General features: G+C 37.2%; 4 protein-coding genes across 5 annotated transcripts; 1 reads left to right on the top strand and 3 right to left on the bottom strand.

Annotated features, from left to right (window-relative positions):
- Positions 1–1,838: 1,838 nt before the first annotated feature.
- LOC147856478 (pentatricopeptide repeat-containing protein At4g18520, chloroplastic-like) lies at positions 1,839–5,707 on the bottom strand. Its single transcript, XM_087329173.1, has 2 exons — positions 5,654–5,707; positions 1,839–5,570 (listed from the first exon to the last, which is right to left on the bottom strand). The coding sequence occupies exon 2, from the start codon at positions 5,436–5,438 to the stop codon at positions 4,617–4,619; it is 822 nt and encodes a 273-aa protein (XP_087185299.1). The 5' UTR covers positions 5,439–5,570; positions 5,654–5,707; the 3' UTR covers positions 1,839–4,616.
- Positions 3,535–4,456, bottom strand: LOC147856479 (pentatricopeptide repeat-containing protein At4g18520, chloroplastic-like). Its single transcript, XM_087329124.1, has 3 exons — positions 4,255–4,456; positions 3,911–4,135; positions 3,535–3,830 (listed from the first exon to the last, which is right to left on the bottom strand). Exons 1-3 carry the CDS (start codon positions 4,454–4,456, stop codon positions 3,535–3,537), a joined length of 723 nt encoding a protein of 240 aa, XP_087185250.1.
- A 2,345-nt stretch (positions 5,708–8,052) lies between the features above and the next one.
- Positions 8,053–11,854, bottom strand: LOC147856477 (proteasome assembly chaperone-like protein). Of its 2 annotated transcripts, none has more exons than XM_087329176.1 (10): positions 11,790–11,854; positions 9,960–10,050; positions 9,826–9,875; positions 9,625–9,681; positions 9,497–9,544; positions 9,373–9,419; positions 8,758–8,824; positions 8,528–8,571; positions 8,349–8,406; positions 8,053–8,243 (listed from the first exon to the last, which is right to left on the bottom strand). In XM_087329176.1, exons 2-10 carry the CDS (start codon positions 10,030–10,032, stop codon positions 8,193–8,195), a joined length of 495 nt encoding a protein of 164 aa, XP_087185302.1. In that variant the 5' UTR covers positions 10,033–10,050; positions 11,790–11,854; the 3' UTR covers positions 8,053–8,192. The 2 variants fall into 2 exon arrangements, with proteins under 2 accessions (XP_087185302.1, XP_087185300.1); XM_087329174.1 differs by having other exon boundaries at positions 9,960–10,071; positions 11,790–11,848.
- Positions 11,855–15,640: 3,786 nt separating this feature from the next.
- Positions 15,641–19,508, top strand: LOC147856476 (pentatricopeptide repeat-containing protein At3g09040, mitochondrial-like). The gene has a single exon (XM_087329170.1). The coding sequence runs from the start codon at positions 15,868–15,870 to the stop codon at positions 18,790–18,792; it is 2,925 nt and encodes a 974-aa protein (XP_087185296.1). The 5' UTR covers positions 15,641–15,867; the 3' UTR covers positions 18,793–19,508.
- The last annotated feature ends 1,475 nt before the right edge of the window (positions 19,509–20,983 follow it).

Below are 20,983 nucleotides of genomic sequence, written 5' to 3'. Positions count from 1 at the left end.
TTTAATTTTTCAATTTATTCAAACTAGTATTGATTCTATCCTCCTTTTCCATATCATGGAAGACATTCCCTCATTTAGTAGTCTTGCAATTCAATTGTATGCAAAAGCAAGTTGATTACTTATAGCACAACGTTAATTGATCCCTTTATGAAAGAGACTATCATTCTTTCCATTGTCAAACTCATGGTTTCAGGTCTTGAACAATGTTCTTGATCTACCAAAATATATAATACAAAAGTTATTTTGCTGCAAGCAATACAAGACAATGAACACTAACATATACTATAATAGTTGTTTCCTTCTAAAAAGTATCAGACAATGAGTGCCAACATATAGTACAATAGTTGTTTGCCTCTAAATAATGTGAGATAGTGAGTGAAATGATTGCACCACCCTTCAAACAACCATGTTGACAATGTCCACTACAATAATTAATAATTGCATAGACCATAAAGATGTATAAGGTACATGAGTATCCATGTGCATTTGTCATTTTTGCCCACCACACAAAATTTAGATAAAAAATACGATATGAGTTATGTAACAGAGGGATACCTACTTTGGGCCAATAGACCATATTGCTGGTAAAGGGCAAAGGTCATCTTTTTTTACTTGGATTTCATTGGGTGGGTGAAATGTTGTGTTTGTATTTGGGTTTTCAACTCTTTAGAATATCTTCATAAATGTACAAAATCCAAATATAAATAGCAAAATACAAAACAAGGGAATGGATCTTGAGTTCTACATATAAGATTATAATGACGATCACAATGCCAATTAACTATAGCAAGGGCTTCGTAGTGAAGCTTGAAATTGTTCAAGAAAAATATTAGCAACTTCAAGAGTTCACCCAAATGAGGTATCCATATTTTAAACATTTGTGCATTCCAATCAAACAACTATTCATCCACTAGTAACCAATGCCAAAACAACCAAAATTTAACCCTACCCTCTAGTTGCCAATAAATTTACATGTTCACATCGAAGAGTAGTAATAATGCATCGCCCATCCTAAAAAATGCGAATACAATTTACATTCTTTACTTCAATCCCACATTTCTTTATCAGTAGTAAATAAGATGTTGCAAAGTGGTAGTCAAGACAAACCATCACATTTTTAGTCACATCAATAAGCACGTCTTGATGTGTCTTTAAAGGCTTCTCAACGTGGCCACACAATGCAATCTCCTTTTAGTGTTCTAAACAATGTCTAGGGATATAGACACTGTCACTATACGCAACATGGAAAGCAGTTATTATCCATCTCTCCATGCCATGCAAGATTTTGGATGATCTTTTCATGTAGTCTTCTATATATTAATACTTTGGTCACACAATGTAATCTCCTTTTAGTATCCTAAACAATGGCTTTGGGTACACAACACAAATGTAAGGAGCGAGTATACTATAAACCTATGCATGCCATGCTAATTTCATGATTCTCTTCTGTTCTTGCATACATTCATACTTTAAGGATGATTCTAATAGGTGACAACAATAATGACCCTTCCTACCGATGCAAGGCCCAAGAAACATTTATTGCTGACTTTCGTTCATTCATCTTCACAAAAAATTGTTGGAATCTCATCTTAATTTTGAAGTAGCTCTAGTCAAGATAGCATAAAATTGGCCTTTGTTTTGGGTTAACATGTATAGTAAGGTTTATGTCCCTTTCAATTGTAGAGTTTTATCATTGCCCTCATGGAGGTGGTGATTCTGATTTTCCAAAATTTCTATTGTGTTGTAAATCTTCAATGATTAAATTGAACTCACCATGCTTGGTTGAAGTTAATATTGCTTTGACCAACAATCATTGGTAGAGAAACGAGCCTTCTTTACGTAGAGGAAGCATCGAGAATGTCCCATTAGACGAAAGCTATGGATGTTGAAATATCTTTTATTCAAATGAATGATAGATGGCAACCGCTTGAAAATGCAATTAAGTATCCATTGTCTTCTCATTTCAAGATGAAAGATCTTGAGCAACGGGAGTTCCTTAGTATACTTTTTCCATTATTACATCTCATTGGAGTATGGCAATTCATAGATTACTTCTTTGTCCGAGTACAAGTACCTGAATTAGGTCTTTGAGGATCACAAAATAGAGAATTTTTGGTGCACATTGTGCCTCTTGTACCATACCTTTCCTAAGCAAGAATGGTGGTTCACCTGAATTTGAGGATCACACCAAGCACATGTCACCTTTTACTCGCATAAGTCAATATTCGGGCAGTCCTCATGTCTCAAATTGGTGTGTATGTATTTGTCCAGCATAACTGAATATGATATAATGTCCTCCAGTGGTGATGAAATGTATGGTTATTCGGAGGTTAATTGGGCTTAGTATTCAGATGATAAAAGATCCATTCCAGGATACTGCTTTATATCTAGTGGTGAACCCACCCATTTCATGGTTAACTACAAGGCAAACTTTGGTCAACTTTCTCTACTGAATATCAGTACAGAAGCAAATTTCTACACATATGTTGAAGTACTATGTTTGATGCAGCTAATGAGTGATATGCCATACAACAAATGCCAATAACTATTTATTCTGAGAGTGAAAAGTGTCATTGCTTTCACAAAAAATCTTGACCACAGAAGAACAAAGAATGTTAATGTTTCCTATAACTCCATTAGGGCACGTTCATGCTAGAACAATTTGGTTAAAATACGGTAAATCAAAGGAAAAGCTTGAACAAATTGGTTAGAGTATAGTCATTCCAAGGAAACCTCGCAAATATGTTACCAAATCTTTAAATGGCAAACCACTAAAAGATGTGGGGTACTGTATCTCCTTCAAATTGTACCTGAAGAAGAAGATGTTGAGGTCTCAGCTTCGATTTCACAAAGCTCCAATCAAGATCTCAGATAATAGGTTTCAGTTTTGGATTCACCTTCATTCTTTTTTCCTATCAGTTTCAGGGTTTTTTCATGAGGAATCAGCTTGCACTTATGGAGATTATTTTCCTATTTTGGCAAGTCACCACTTACCTGGTCATCACCCACCTCTTTCTGTTTTTGCAAGGGAAGCCTCCTAAACATATACATGATTAGCCTAGCCCTCTGTTGGCACTTAAATAGTTGTGCTGTGCACGCCCATGCTGTGTACATAAAAATCTATTTTCCTCATTACAAGCTTCTAGCTTTCACTCAGGTCATTATTCCTTTCTAACAAAAGCCTCAACTATACTACCTGCCGCTGTTTGCATTTCAGATGTTGCAAACATATTGCCCATGCAGACATGCACCCGCACAATTTTTATCCAGTTGTATTGATTGCTCAAATGCCCATCTCCCAAACTTCTCATTCCTCCATTTTATACAAGAACTCAATATACTCTGAAATAGTGGAGGGTGGCCTGAATGGGAAACCTTGTCAGAAGGCTTTCATCTTGTCAAAACAGCCTGCACGGCCGAATAGATCAACCATACAGGTGCAGTGTTCTAGTATTGGAGTTATACAATATACAACTGACAGCTCATCAAACAACTTTTCACCTTCCTTCACTAAACCCACATGACTACATGCATTCAGCAAAACAAGGTAACAGCATCTGGTACACCTTCAACATTCATTCTACTATACAGGTCCAAAACCACGTTAATTTGACCTAACTGGCCATATCCAGCAATCAGCGGATTCCAAGTCACAGCATTCTGTACTGGAAGGTGCTCAAATATTTCTCGTGCTTTTTTCAATGCCCCACATTTCGAATACATGTCTATGAATGCAGAGCCTAGGATAACATCTTTCTGTAACAACCCTTGATTTCTAACCTCAGCATCTATTTCTTCCCCAATTTTTAAGGATCCAACAATGTCACAAGCTTTCAAAATACAGATATAGGTTATTGTATTGGGACAAACTCTTTCATCTTTCGTTTTCCTGAAGTATTTCAATGTTCACCATTGAGTCCATTTTGAGCATATCCAACAATCATGGCATTCCAAGATACAGCATCCCGCACTTGAAGCTGCTCAAATACAACTTGTGCTTTCTCTAGAACACCACATTTTGAAAACATATCAACCAATGCATTGCCCAACATTAAGTCTTTTTCCAGTAGCCCTTGCTTTCTCACTTCAGCACATATTTCTTCCCCAATCACTAGAGACCTCACAATGCCACAAGCTTTCAGAATGCAAACATAAGTTACCGAATTTGGACAAACACATGAACCTTTCATTTGTTTGAAGCATGTCAACGCTTCATCGCCAAGTCCATTTTGAGCATATCCAGCGATCAGGTACTCCAAGTCACAACATTCCGCTCTGGAAGCTGTTCAAATACTTCCCACGCTTTATGTAGAGCACCATATTTGGAATACATGTCCACCAATGCAGTGCCAAGCATGATATCTTTCTCCAATAACCTTTGATTTCTTACTTTGGTGTATAGGTCGTCCCCTATCTCCAGAGATCCCACAACACACCACAAGCTTTCAAAATGCATATATAAGTTACCGTATTTGAACGAATTCCCACTTCATTCATTTGTTTGAAACATTTCAGTGCTTCATCCCCAAAACCATTTTCGGCATATCCTGCAACCAGAGTATTCCAGGATACAACATCCTGTTGCGGAAGCAACTCGAACACTTCTCTTGCTTTCTCTACTGAGCACATTTGCAATACATGTCCAAATATGCAGTACCAAGCATAATATCCTTTTGCAATAAACCTTGCTTTCTGACCTCAGCATCTATATCTTCCCCAACCTCAAGAGACCTGGAAATGCCACAAGCTTTGAAAATGCAGAGATAAGTTACTGAATTTGGACAGGCGCTAGAAACTTTCAATTGTTTCAAGCATTTCAATGCTTCATGCCCTAGTCCATTTTGAGAAAATCCAGCAATTAAAGCATTCCACGTCACAATTGTTTTTTCTGTAAGCTGTTCAAACACATTCTGTGCTCTCTCCAATGCACCACATTTACAATACATGTCCACCAATGCAGTGCCCAGGACAATATCTTTCTCCAAAAGCCCTTGTTTTCTGATCTCAACATCTACAAATTCCCCAATCTCTAGAGATCGCACAACCCCACATGCTTTTAAAACAAAAATGTAGGTGATCGTATTTGGACATACTCCTACATTTTCCATTTGTCTGAAATATCTCAATGCATCACTACCTAGCCTATTTTGGGCATATCCACCAATCAAAGCATTCCAAGACACAACATTTTGCACTGGGAGTTGCTCAAATACTTCACGTGCTTTCTTGAGTGCACCACATTTAGCATATGTCGTAATCAAGGCATTCCCAATATAAACATCCTTTGCAATCAAGTTTGACTTGAGAATGTCAGCATGTATCCTCCGCACAGTTGATATGTTCTTCTCTTTCTGGCACAACTTTATCAGGTTCAGAAGTGTGATCCGGTCATGAAACCACAATTTCGGAGTAAGCTGATCATCATCATAAATCTCCATACCCGCAATGCAAACAAGGTCGGTTCCTTTAACTTGTCGCTCACAAATGTTGGGTTCGACGGTGGACCTGACATGAAGCCAACATGGTTTCCGTATATATTTGTGCTTGAAATCGGGGGAATTGAGGTTTCTCTGTGAATAGAACCACAGAGAGAGCTTTCAGGGTTGTGAGGTTCCCCTGAGGAGAAACGCTTTGATGGTTGAGGTGGGCTTACCTTGTGGTGGTGATGGTTGTCGTGCCAGAAGTTTGCTGGGTCCCTGAAGAAGCACTTAGTTTCTTGGATGGAGAACATAACAGAACAGAGAGTTCAATGCAATTCAACACCGAAGGACTTGAGAAATGTATACATATATGTATGTATGTATGTATGTATGTATGTATGTATCATTGTATGTATGTATGATGGAGAACATAACAGAAGAGAGAGTTCAATGCAAAATTCAACACCAAAGGACCTGAGAAATGTATATGTATGTATGTATGTATGTATGTATGTATGTATGTATGTATGTATGTATGATGGAGAACATAACAAAAGAGAGAGTTCAATGCAATTCAACACGAAAGGACTTGAGAAATGTATACATATGTATGTATGTATGTATGTATGTATTGTTACTTTGAGGCTTATAATGCTAGTGCTTCACCCACTTCCTTCCACTAGAGGAGACTTAACTCTTTATTCCCTTTGCGATGCTGCATTGTAGGATTTTCACAAGTTCGGAAACACGCTTAAAACTTCTTTGATTTGCGAGGAAGGCTAACAATGGTGCTCGACTGTTAGCATATCAAGCACTTACCAGTTCCCTTCTAAACTATACCTTATAGACTCCCATCAATTTCTTTTAGAGATAGATGTAATGGATGGCATCGACCTTAAGGATGGAATGATTCTCCAAGGCTACTACTATAGAGGGAGAGAATTCTTGTACAATGTGATTGTTATGAACGATGATGCCTAGAACAACCTTTCAGAGCATTGTGTAACTGTTGATAACAAATGAGGTTATATTTATCAACAAACTCGTCTTACATCTTTTCGAAGTGTATTGAACTTCATATCTAAATGCCAAATGATGTTTTTCTTTTTGAAGTGTAATATGTTCTATTTTTCTTTAGAAGACTTTGATTTATGAGATTTAGTGTTAGAATAAAATATGCTTTGATGTTCTAATCTAAACCCGTGGTTCTTATTAGTGTGATTTGTAAGGCTTCACCAAAAATGCATTGAAGGAACTCATGATTGAAATGCATATCCTCACTAGATTTCTCACTCCATGTGGCGTGCTCAATGGGTACCAAACTACATATCACCATCATTGTACAATGATCAATGTTGATGTGGAGCATTGTTAAACCAATAAAGAGCTACCTAATGTTACCGTTGATTGCAACTCAATGAATGGAGTATAACCATGGGGTTGTGGTTATCAATGACCATTTAAATCACACATTATAGTTTTCCCTTCATAACCATGGGGTTGTGGTTGTCAATGACCATTTAAATCACACATTATAGTTTTCCCTTCATAACCTATAATTCATCAGCTCTAGAATCCACTATCAAGGGTTCAAATCCCAATTATTATAACTTTGCCTATCGGCTATCTTTAAATGTTGCTCATTTCGTTCGTATGTACATACATGCGTACATGAATATATCAACACCCACATTTTTTTGTGCTTTGATGGGCTAATCAAATATATCAAATTTGACATTTACTTGTATCTCTTCTTCTTTTCGAATCACCGAGACTTTCCGATATTAGAAATCTTATGGCATCTTATGGTCTTTATGGTGATCCTTGCTTACATTATAACATGTGTAGAGAAACCCATTCCTATGTTTCCTTTAACAAGGAAACCCTCCATTTATTTCTCTTCAACTCTTATCACATACTCTTAAAACCTTGCCCCTTTATGGGATTCCACTAACCACAAATAATGGGGTACCATTATCCTCTAATTTAGGTTGGGAGACCACAACTATGGAGGTGAACTCTCTTGAGTCTCATTGTAGTTTTGTTTGCTTTAAGGCTTCTTGTAATAAAGTGTATGCAGCACAACATCAAAGGTGCTATGAAAAACTCATAACTAGCCCTTTATATATATTTTTAATAGAAGATCAACTTATTAGGCTAAATGATATATTCATGGACCCTTTATTCTTGTGCGTGCTCTATCAATCAATGAACCATTTGCATGTAAAGAATTATGGGAAATCACTTTGACGCTTTAAATAAGAATCACTGTTGAGGATTTTGAGAAAATATGCTTGAAATCACATCCTAATTTGACAGAATTCTTGCCAAAAAGCTAACATTCAAACATTTCTATTAGTGAACCATTTGGCAATGAATGCAAAATCATGTTTCACCTCCCTAAAACATACTTCTACCAATTAGCAAATATGGAACCAAAAAGATACAAATCAACTTTTTGGTATTATCCAAGGATGATTTCAGTTAAACATACACATTGAATTGAGAAGACATGTGTATTGAATTGAGAAGACATGTGTAAGAAAGTGAAATCACTTTTCCCTCACAAGAAAACATTTTTTACAAACTAAAAAAAACGCATAAGATATGTGAACCAAGGATAGTAGACCCCTTGAAATTTTTTGGTCTATTTGATTTAAGTATTGAAAACAATAAACCATTACAAGTTATCTAGACCACACTAGTGTAGCGTATAACGTCGATACCAAACCTTAAATCAATCAACCAATGAAGTGCCCAAAGGAGAATCTTTCACCATATCTTGTTGGCAATAACTGTTTCTATTATTGCCTTCATAGTTTCCTGTTGCCAATAACAAGGTCCAACAGTGAAAAACCATGGCATAAAGAGAATTTGGCTAAAAGTAAAAAGAATATGTCAAACAAATGCTTGCTTGGTAAGACTCACCAACGAATGATCTTTCAGTCCGAGAGAAAGAAACAAAGGTCTTGATTGGCCTGCATTGCTGCAAAACGAAAATTACACATATGAAATAACATACTCCAATCACCCATCATAGAGGATCTTTATCTTCATTTGACAAACGAAATATCACTAAAAGCTCTTATTTCCAAGACAATGCATACCTGATGTGTTCAATGAGTTGTCTTGCACAGGCTTGCAACATTGGCTGTAAAATAAACATCATAGACATTATTGTTCAAGGAAACAATATCATAACATTGGTCAAAATTCCAATCAATCCCCCAGTAACAGAAAAAACATGTATTGATAACGCTACCAAAATAAGAAAGGAATAACAAATATGTAATAGATTAATATTCTTAAAGAAACATACAAAAGCACAAAAGCTTACCTCATCGCGTTTGCCCAAAAGTACATTTACGCTGAATGTAGCCTGAGCACCATATGCCTGTTCCTTTCTGCAGTAAACCATATGACTACGTGAACCTTGCAAGGACTTCGCACAGTTGACATTTTTAGTAATCACAATTATAACTAACCTTGACATGTACATCATTGAGGCTTCACAAAATCAACACTTGTTATTCACACTTACAGAATATAAAAAATGACATTTCTTTGTATCGAGGATACTAATTTCTTCTCCATTCATGCACTCTCCAATGCTTTTAACATTATTTGCAGTAGTGAGTAATCACTAACTTGGCATACGATAAGTGTCTCATAGGAAGCATAAAATAAATAGAACACCCCAAAAACCTTCATATTGAATAAGAATCGATTAAAGAAAACTGGATTTGGAATCAAACTAATAAGATCAGGGGTTTTAACAAGCCATTTTTGGAACAAACTTTCTGGCTCACACAAGCTCCATGGAGAACACAATATTATAGGATCTATGGTTTAGAATTGACTAGTTTAGGATTTCAAGTTTTATGCTCAAGAGGGGGTATGGGTAAATTGGTATAGATCCTGCATACATGAAGTAGAAGGGGAACTGGCTAACCTTGCTTCTAGCATTGTTCCAAGCTTTGAGACTTGTGTCGCCAGTACCTGGAGACCCAATTTGCTGTATTGTTATTAATTTCACAAAGGAGGCAACATAAGGTTTTCTACATCAGAGAACTTACAAAAATGAAATCATCATAGCTGCACAGTGTAAATTCAGTCATTGTACCCTGCAAACATAATTGTAATTTGGAAGATTGCTTCAGAGAAGCTAATAATGTAGAAGAAATGTCAAGAAAGTATATAGAACCTGAATTATCTCTGAAAATTGCTTTCCAGGAACAGGGAATTTAGGCGCAGCATCGATCTGTAGATAAAATGACTTTATAATTTAAAACAATTGTTGCTAGGATTTACCTACAAGACAATATAAGGTTTCGAATTGCTTCATGAGCAAATTCATAAAATGTCTTGTTGCTGTAGACAAAACTTACCTTACAAACTTTTTTACCTGGGAATCATGTTGATTAGAATTGGCTTGATTCTTCTCTCCATCCATGCCTGAAAACAGCTAAGTAACATATGATTGCAACGACTACCGAACAATTAATAGGAAGTTGAACATAAGAGTCACAGTTTGTATACCACTGGTTATGGAACAGTTTTGAAGCTGCTCAGGAAGACCCAAAACTTGTTTTTTAATAATGTTCTCATTCATCTTTTAACGCTCAAATCACTGCTTGGGAAGGTCAAAATGCTTGTGAAATATGTCAAATGTTGATTTAAATATCGTTCAGAATTTAGTTGACTAAGACAATAATGTTCAAGTATCAATGCTGTAGAAAGCTATAACGAGAGAAAGATGTGTTAACATCTCCAAGAGCCCAACATTGTCTATGGTGGATACTCAACAAGACATTGCATATGATATGTTAGTCTCATGTAGGCGAAAAATAAAAGAAATGGGTAAACAAAGGCCCACAGTACCACTGCTATCGCATGGCCACTGTACACTGTAGAAGGAGCAAAAATATGGACACCTACAAGAAGTTCCCAATAAAAATCTCGGCTCCACTTTCAGTATCAAATGCAATGGATTTGATTTGATGATCGAAAAGATGCTTAGGGTCAACGTGGAAATAGAAAACCATCATTTGATGTATGATAGCATCTTTGGATCATCGACATATCCCAGATAATCTTTCCACTCATAAATCAAAGTTTTCACTCTAGACTAGGAAGATTTTCACTTCCGTCAATCTTAACATTCTGGATATGTCTCAAAAGATAGTGAGATGTGTATATATGCCCTCTTTTTTAAATATTTGTAGTTTGTAGATGATACAATAACCTGTAAATCACTTCATTGTAATCATTTTTAGTGAGTTTTCTTCTCATATCAAGATTTGTTTCCTATCGATAATATAATGCATTGCAATACAAATGTGTGTGTGCTGTGGGAACAAGACCAAAGCAAAGAAATAGAACAAAGAAAACAACGTCTTAAGAAGCTAATGATAAAACGTAGGAACGTGCGAAATAAGGGGGGGCTCAGAAGCAGTGAATGGGGAATCAATCAGGTTTGTCTCAAAAGTATTAGCATGAGGATGGAAGGAAGCGGTGCAAATAATTATAGGAGTACCATTCAGCAACTGTCTCTCTCATCATCATCACCACCACCACCACAATCATTGGCCTCTTAATCATCATCATCATCAACCTCACCAGCATCCCCAACATCATTACCATCACCATCACCATTAACAGGATCATCAGCAGTGGAAGTACTGACGATTGCCAAGCAACAGCCAGTGGAAGTCCTCATCTCATTGTAGAACTTCAAAACTATGAAGCAATATCTCCATGATTCATTGATGTTAAACATGACTATGGCTTAAATCTTGTAATCGAACATTGTGAGCCATGATTTTGGATTCTGATTTTACAATTAAATCTTTATTGAGTGATTGATTCATATACTCTCCATATTTCTCTTGTGAGCTTGTGTATTGTTTCTTGGAACAGACGTTTTGGCAAAGGAACAAAATTTATATGAAAATTTACGATTGCAAAAATCTTTGCCTTTATCTACAGCAGTTATGATTTCGATGATTCTCTACATAGAACTATTTTTTTCACAATATACATACTAACAAAGAGCTGAAAAGAAAGTACTTTTGTTGGTGAAAAAGAAAAAACGAAAAAAAAAAAGGTTTCTGGTGAACTCTGATCTGATTCATGTCTCCTGATTGATGATATCTAGATTTGTATGAATTGATCCTAAGTTCAACCAACACTAAATATATCTCACACAATGTCGTCATTAAAGTCAATGATTTGGCCAAAAGCAGGACGTTCTAAGAAAGATGTATTGAAGACAAGCAACTTAGAATTTACGGAAGATCAAACAGCCGATAATTTCAAGAAGGAAATAAACAGAAGAATAAGGAGTACATTCTTAGATCAGACACTAACCTGGAATCACAATCTGCAGGCTTCTTCGCGATCCTGTTATTTTCCTGTGTTGCACGACTAAATACGAAAAACAGTAGTGTCTTGGAAATACATACATATATCATTATAATTTATATGTATATGTATGTATGTATGTATGTATTTTTGTAGACTTTCTTCTCCTTTGTATAGTAGACAAACATGGGCCCCAAATTCTCCGAAACTACAAATATAGCCTGCCATATTTTGAAATCAAGTAGCCCATGAGGTTTCTTCATGATATATTTATTATCCCTTGGATGATCCTTCCCAACACTTCTTACTTACATTGCTCACATAACACATAGTTTAAGGATCAGAAACAGGAGAGGAATGGGCCACATCATAGCTTGAATATTGAAATCGAGTAGCCCTTGAGATTCTTCATGATATATTATCCCTTGGATGATCCTTCCCAACACTTCTTACTTACATTGCTCACATAACACATAGTTTAAGGATGCGTAATAGGAGAGGAATGGGCCACATCATAGCTTGAATAGCACGTGAAGCTAGTGGGGGGGAGGCTTCTTAAGTTAAGCCCAAGGCCATTTCATGAAATATTAAGACTTGACACGTTTGGGGAATAGCCACGGGCCTCCAAATCGAAACAACAACAAAAAAACTATTCTAATACCATTATAAATGCGACTAAACCTATTCTATAACCGTTGGATATAATTTTGAAATCACTCAAGCTTTATGTAATATAATATTTTGATGGATGCGATTGAGCTTGTAAACTTCAACACCCCTCTCGAGTACAAAGGGTGTCACATCTCTCTCTCTCACACACACTCTTTGCAAAGTGCATTGTTAGCTCCCAATTTACAAACATACCTCTGACTTTTATTGTGAACTATGGGACATGGGAAAAGATCATGGCAATTAATGAGCATGTCTTTTCCTTATCAAATCCTTAATATTATCATTATGTGCTTGACCATAACAATAATTTAGGTCGAGATAAGGTTCATTTCGTTACCCATTAAGTCCTCCTTCATGGTCACGGTAATGTTAGAAGAAAAATGGGTCAAAGTTCATGATACATGCACAAAAAGAGCTTTAGTTGGGAGGGAAAGAGAATAATGAAGGAAAATCCTAAAACTCAACAATACATACATAAAATCTAGATTAGTATGGAATCTCTAAACCATGGAGAGCAAGCTAACCTCACTTGCAGTTTGCAATAAGACATAGATAGGGGAAACTTGAAACCTCTAACCTAACTTTGAGAGTTCGAGACAATAAGGTTTATGCCAACAAAGTTTACCTTAAAATACATTAGCCAAAACCCTTATCAACGGGAAAAAGAGGGAGATAATATAACATTAATCAATGAACAACGTAACCATGAAAAATGGCACAAAACCTTGTGTGATCACTGATGACCAAGCACATTATTCCATTTCACTTGCAATTTGCAAATAAGACATAAGTAGGGGAAACTTGAAACCTCTAGCCTAACTTTGAGAGTTTGTCTTAAAATACACTACCCGAAACCCATATCGATGGCAAAAAAGAAGAAGACAATAAAGGATTAATCAATGCACAAATGAAGCATGCAAAATGGCACAAAACCTTGTGTGATCATTGACGACCAAGCACATAAACACACATGGGGCACATGGCTAAAGGGGAAACCATGAAACAAGGGAAGATTCTAAGGTAGCAACAAAAACCATTGAAAAAATAATAAAGTGCTTGTACTATACAAAACCATACTACATTATCGTGACATGATCCTGTCACAAGGAGAAAGTGACTAGAACCCTTGGATTTCGACATCCTAATGAAGGATAAGTTTCTTTGTAAGGAAGTGGTTGAAAATAAATATCAAAAACCTTAGTAGATTAAAACACTTTCCTACTAACGTGGAGGGAGTAGGATCAAGCCCCAACTGAGTATAAATCAGCTTTTGTAATATGTTTTGTTTGATACATGCTAATCCAAACATAGTCACCCTTGAGCTATAAAAGAGAAAGATTGGCTCATTTGTGGGGTTGCCTAGATTGGAAGGGACAAAGAAAATAATGGAAAAGAATATATCAAATTTGTCATTGTTCACAATTAGGATGCCGAATTTCACCTTTGGGATCCAATAAATATACCATCTTGTATGTGATTCCTTCCTAAGAAGGGATATTACTACTCTAGAATGAGGGAGTAGGAAGGGAGAGACCTCACTCAATGAGAGGAGAATTAGGAGCAAAGAGACCTATTGGCCAAGCAAGAGCTAGGAGCGAGAAGAGATCCAATATCAAGATGAGAGATAACAGGAAGAAGAGAGGTAGGAATGAGAGACAATCGCTAGGATTTAGAAAAGACTCGGTAGGAGTCAGAGGTAAGTTCGCAGCAAGATGGAAACTAAGAGCAAGACAAGGCCTAGACTTGGTAAGGCTACGAACAAAGATGAACGACCAAACACCAAGGTATTCTTCTAGTTCTCAAATCCCCGTGGTTCCATCACACTTTTAGACACATATGTGCATCAACATGGAGGTCATTTTTGAAAAATGAAGAGGGTTGCCACCCATGGATGGATGCAACTCACAATTTATGCCTACAACTTTGAGACTTGTGCACATGGCAAATTATTTCTTGTGATCTAGAAAGCCAACTCCAGGTCAACAAGAACAAGTGGGGCCAACTACATGTGGTTCATTACTCGGGGATATCCAACCATATCATCATGATTGATGAATGGTTTTGCGAGTTACACCTAGTTGGGTTCACTATATGGAGATGGGTGATGACACAAATAACTCGATTTAATATAGCAAATGTGTATTTTTTGACAATGGTAATGGACATCAAGAGTGCGTTAGAACATCTTGCATGTCTTTACCTGGTACCACAAACAAAAATATCATGCCCATCAAAAAAATTATAGAACAAGGACTTCAAGTCTAATTCAATAACTACCATTGTTTCTTAGAAAACCTCGAAGATAAAGGTTGATTGGTATTACATATTCGTCATATATAGCACAACCCATGAAGACATAAACATTGTGTGGGTACTAAACTTAGTATTTACACCTAGGAAAAGGGGGGATAGAACAAATTCGCTTCTAGAGATTTAGATAAAATGGTCCCCTCAATGTAAAATGGGACAAGCCTTTTGTGAAAAACCGCTATAAACGCAATTTTTTGGTTGCGTCTTCTTCTTCGTTTAGTTTTGCTATCCTCTTGTAACCTAAGCTAGAGCTCGATCCCTCCGTTTTTTATCATTTACTATAGTAAGTTGAGTGATTAGGGTTAAGCCCTACTTAGCCAAATCCTAATAACTCATTTTGTATGTGTGGATTTTTCGATTAAGTGAGGTGTGGTTAGCATTTCTATGTCTAATGCTTGTTTTTATATATGTGTATGCTTGAAATTTAGACCACCATCCATTTCCATGAGCAAGAATGAAAGGACCAGCCCCTTGGATGTATACATGAAACCTATGGTGAACTGTCACTACATCAAGGGTAGGTTCCGAATGCAAACAAGTGCGTGAATGCATATTATCTAAAATTAGTCGGACATTATTGTACATATCAAATGTGACATGCCTTGTAAATTTGATGACAACTTCTTGTTGTGGTTATCTTATCTAATTTGTGCACAAAGGTCTCACTTCCAAATGACTATATCTAGCTTAAGGCTATATTGTGTACTTTATCCTAATCTTCCATATCTTTTTTGTTTTAACCAAACTATTCCTCTCAAATTAGTTTCACCTCATCCAATCTCCTGGCCCAGATCCATCTCTCTTAAAATAAGTTCTTTTCTGTTTGTGCAGGCTCCCTCTGTACATATTATGCAGTACTAATTTCTCATTTCTCATGCATACATACATACATAAATGCATACTATCCCTTCATGTTTTCCACAGACACCAAGCTCTCATGGAACTACTACTTCTTCTTCAGAGACCCATCAAGCTTCTCGGATAACCACCACAAGGTAAGCCCACTTCCAAGTGTCAAAAGTTTCTCCCTCTGGGAAACCTTGCACCTCTATGGCTTTCTTCACATCCCCCCTTCCTTAGGCACAAACAAAGCAGGGAATCCATGTTGGATGCATGTTGGGTCTCCAATCCACCATTTGCAATTGATAAGTTAAAGGACACGAGCTTGCCTCATTCCACTGGGAAGGTGGTTTGTGATGATGATGTACTGTTGCGAAAAGTTCAGTTTGGACATCGAATTAGGCTTTTGAATCAGATAAAATTATGTCGAAAAGAGAAGGACATATCAAAGGTGCAAAGGATACATGGGGAAATCGTTAAGCACAACTTGATTGCAGAAGATGCTTATATTGCCAATTCTCTGATCACAGCTTATGCCAAATGTGGTGCATTGGAGGAAGCAAGAGAGATATTTGAGCATCTCTCAGTGCGGGATGTTGTGTCTTGGAATGCCTTGATTTGTGGATATGCCCAAAATAGGCTCGGCCATGAAGCATTACAATGCTTTGGAAGAATGCGAAATGAGGGATTTTCTCCTGATCCAGTAACTTATGCCTCTGTTTTGAAAGCTTGTGGCATTGTGAAGTCTCTCGAGATTGGGGAGTATATATATGCTGAGGTAAGAAAGCAAGGGTTATTGGAGAAAGATGTTGTGCTTGGTACTGCATTGGCAGACATGTATGCCAAATGTGGTGCTTTGGACAAAGCACGAAAAGTGTTTGAGGAGCTTCGTGAGCGGAATGTTGTGACTTGGAATGCGCTGATTGGTGGATATTCCCATAATGGACTTGGTCATGAAGCATTGGAATGCTTTAGACAAATGAAAGTTACAGGGCTATGTCCGAATTCCGTAACTTACATCTGTATATTGAAAGCCTGTGGCATTGAAGGATCTCTAGATATTGGGGAAGATATATATGCTGAAGTCAGAAATAAAGGGTTATTGGAGAAAGATGTGGTGCTCGGCAATGCATTGGTGGACATGTATTGCAAGTGTGGTGAACTGCAAAAAGCACAGAAAGTATTTGAGGAACTGCCAGAGCAGAACATTGTCTCTTGGAGTACTTTGATTGCTGGATATGCCCAAAACCAACTCAGTGATGAATGCCTGAAATGCTTCAGAGGAATGAAAGATGCAGGATTCTATCCAAATTCGATAACTTACATCTCTGTTTTGAAAGCATGTGGCTTCATGAGGTGTCTAGAGATAGGGGAAGATATACATGTTGAGGTTAAACGTCAAGGATTATTGGAGAAAGATGTCATGCTAGGAACTGCATTGGTGGATATGTATTCCAGGTGTGGTGCACTAGTGAAAGCAGAAGAAGTTTTTGAAGAGCTTCCAGAAAAAACTGTTGTGTCATGGAGTGTCCTGATTGCAGGATATACCCAAGTTGGACTTGCTGACAAAGCATTGAAATGTTTCTTGCAAATGAAAGATGCAGGAGTCTGTCCAAATGCCATAACTTATGTCAGTGTTTTGAAAGCTTGTGGCATCTTGAGGTCTCTGGAGGCTGGAAAAGATATATGCCTTGAGGTTACAAAGCAAGGGTTATTGGAGAAAGATGTCATGGTTGGCAACGCATTAGTGGATATGTATTGCAAGTGTGGTGCACTTGAAAAAGCTCAGGAATTGTTTGAGCGGCTTCCAATGCGTGATGTGGTCTCATGGAATGCCCTGATTTCTGGATATGCCCAAAATGGTTTTGGAGATGAATCCTTAAAATGTTTCAAACAAATGAAAGGTGCGGGTTTTTTTCCAAGTGCAGTAACTTATGTCAGTATTTTGAAAGCTTGTGGCATGGTGGGGTGTCTTGAAATTGGGGAAGATATTGTTTCTGAGATCAGAGAGAAAGGATTATTAGAGAAAGATGTCTTAATTGGAAATGCATTGGTGGACATGTATTCAAAATGTGGCATGCTAACAAAAGCACGAGAAGTATTTAATCAGCTTGAGGAACAGGATGTTGTGGCTTGGAGTGCCCTGATTGCTGGATATGCCCAAAATGGACTTGGTGATGAAGCCTTGATATGTTTCAGACAAATGAAGGATAGGGGAGTCTCTCCCAATTCTGTAACTTATGTGTCCGTTTTGAGAGCTTGTGGTATTGTTGGGTCTCTGGAGATTGGGGAAGATATATATGCTGAGGTCAGAAAGCATGATTTATTGGAGAAAGACGTTGTTCTTGGCAATGCGGTACTGGACATGTATTGCAAGTGTGGGGCATTAGAGAAAGCACAAGAAGTGTTTGAAAAGCTTCCAGTTTGGGATATTGTTACTTGGAATGCACTGATCACTGGATATACCCAAAATGGGCTTGGCGATGAGGCATTGAAATGCTTCAAACAAATGAAAGATATAAATGTCTGTCCGGATGAGGTAACATATGTCTGCATTTTGAAAGCTTGTAGCATTGTGGGGTCTCTAGAGATTGGGATGGATATAAATGCTGAGGTTAGGAACAACGGGTTATTGGAGAAATATTTCGTATTTGGCAACGCGTTGGTGGAGATGTATTCAAAATGTGGAGAATTGAGGAAAGCACGAGCCGTGTTTGAGGGCATTCCAATCCATGATGTTGTGTCTTGGAATGCTGTGATCGCTGGGTATGGCCAGTTTGGTCAAGTTTATATGGTTTTAGATCTTTATAACAGAATGAAAACCGAAGATGTTATGCCAGATATTGTTACATTCGTTGTTTTGCTGAATGCATGTGGTCATGCAGGTCTAGTGAAGGAGGGCGAAATTTTATTTGATGAAATGTGCGCGCAATACTGTTTGATTCCGACTCAAGAACACTATACATGTATGATTGATCTGTTTGGCCGTGCAGGATGCTTTGACAAGCTGAATGTTTTCCTTGACACGGCTCCCTATTCTGAAAATCTTCCTCTATTACGAAGTATATTGGGCTCTTGTAGAAAATGGAGTAATGTGAAGCTTGGGAGATGGGCTTTTGAGCAATCAGTAGAGTTGGATAAAAAGTGTGCTGCTACCTATGTTTCTATGGGAAATATATATGCATGAGTTGTACTGAGGCTTGGAGTTGTGCCCTATTTGGTAACCCATATTTGTATTTACCCATGCACCTGGGTTCAAATCACATTAACCGCACAACTTTACTAAATGACACTGAAATGTAGGCATTAAATACCCACCTGCAAAAAAAGAATGGAGGGTTTTTGATAGTTAGATGGATGATGAAAACCACATTCATTTTTGAGGATGGAAGGTATGATCAAGACTATTGCTGTTGGTGATGAACTTTATCATTCAATGGTTAAGACATTGTCATATGCGCTGTGAATTAAGAGGAAGCATATACTTACCATGGCTCCTTTGTAACTGATCAGCAACTGGTTCATAGGGTGTATTTGTGTAGTTTTGTGAGATCCAATCAGAGCCTCTGACTAGGAAACTAATTTGATGTATATCAATGATTGTTTGTATGTGTATGCGACCAAATTCATCACATTGTGCAAAGATGCAAACAGTCTTCATATTTTGTGTCGTAGATGTATGTAAGACCAAACACAAGCATTTAAACATCAATCATCATGTATAAGGGAGAGACATCTAGCATATTCAGTTTTTTCACATATCGTTAGTGACAAAATTTCTGGTTTAGTTGCCATATTTAGGCTGCTTAGTATTTTATTATTATTTAAGGGTTTAGACATTTTGATCTAGACTCAAGGTTTGTGGCTGGCCCTGAATATAATTGATTATAAACTATTGAGGAAGATAGAGTACTAGAAGAAACCATTGTTTTGATTGGAGTATCGTTTTGGAGGATTGAAGAGGCATTGCAAGATCATTGTGTCAAGATCATCATGCTCTCTTATGAAAGATTGATACGTTATGCCTGTTAAACTGTACATGTATAGGATTTATATGATACAGACCGAGCAATGCAATGACAGGCAAGACACAAAATCCTTGTATTGCGGAGCCCCTGAGTGTGATATAGAGATACAACTTCCATGTTCTCCTAAGTGAGCAGATGCAACGATATCTTGGAAAACACCACCTAAGTTCATTCAACTGAGGTCACTTTTATGCATGCTTCAAATTTGGAATCAATCTTGTGCCTGGTACTCTTTTGTTGGCAAACTTAGACAAGGTCAATTTGATCAATCCTTGATGTTCAGAATGTCTCTCACTAGATTTTTCCCATGCTAGGGCATAACTAAGTTTTGGTGCTATCCACTTAAACCTTAGCTACCCACAATCCAAAAATATGTTGATGACAGGGGGTTTGTTACAGAGCTCAAATTTGGTTATGGCTATCTCAGAAATTTTTCCTATTTGAGTTTACCTTTATATGCTTAGTCCAGAAAGCTATTTCTTAATGTCATGGAAAGAGTTTTGTGGCTTAAGAAAGGATTGGTGGTATGTTGAGTCAGAAAAACTGATGCAACATGTGACTTTAATCTGAATGTTTGCACCCTTTGTTAGACATAATCAATGATCAACCCCAAGTTGTCAATTTATCCCCACGTTCTTAGAGTGCACATTTTCTGTTAGCACCCAAATGAGTAGCTATTGTATAACTCAACCATATGGGTTGATGAGGTGTCAATGTGGGGAACCATAGATGAGTAGGATAGAATGTATTCAGGAAAGAGGGAAGTAGGGTAATGGGATTATCAACTACCAACCGCATGATCAGGTTGATTTTTTGTACTAAGTGGAGTTTGGTTACAATAATTTAGCTCATTCTTCTAGAAAACATACTCCTTTCTTTGCCAATTTAGATGTCATCTTTGCTAAATGATGCTTGAACTTCCAAAAATCTCAAAAAAATCTCACTATTGAGAATCATCTACTTTAGCTCGATGATATTCACACTACTCTTTCTGCCCTTTACATTATCTCAAGCCTCATGTAAGAAAATTTTCAGATCATCACCACCTTGACTCATCAACAAAAGAACCTAAACCCAAGATATTCACGATACTCTTTCGTACCATTTACATTATGCTCAAGCCACAAATAATAGATTTGCAGATCATCACCATCTTAACTCATCAACAAAAGAACCTAAGTTTTGAGTTGGGATTATGTATAGTGCTTATGAAGTAATATAAAGACCACTAAACCTTGCACGAAGTTAGATTATCAACACCTTCATCTATATGTTATTGCTGATGAGATCAATGAAGTCACATTTCATCTTGATCTCCCATGTGTGCATCTTCATGCAATATTCCATGCT

This window comes from Azolla caroliniana, unplaced genomic scaffold (genome assembly GCF_043228905.1).
Source record: "Azolla caroliniana isolate FFs.n. ecotype wild unplaced genomic scaffold, voAzoCaro1.0.p SCAF_13, whole genome shotgun sequence".
NCBI lineage: Eukaryota > Viridiplantae > Streptophyta > Polypodiopsida > Salviniales > Salviniaceae > Azolla > Azolla caroliniana.
Note: the sequence above shows the minus strand (reverse complement) of the source record. Positions and strands in the feature narration are given on the sequence as shown.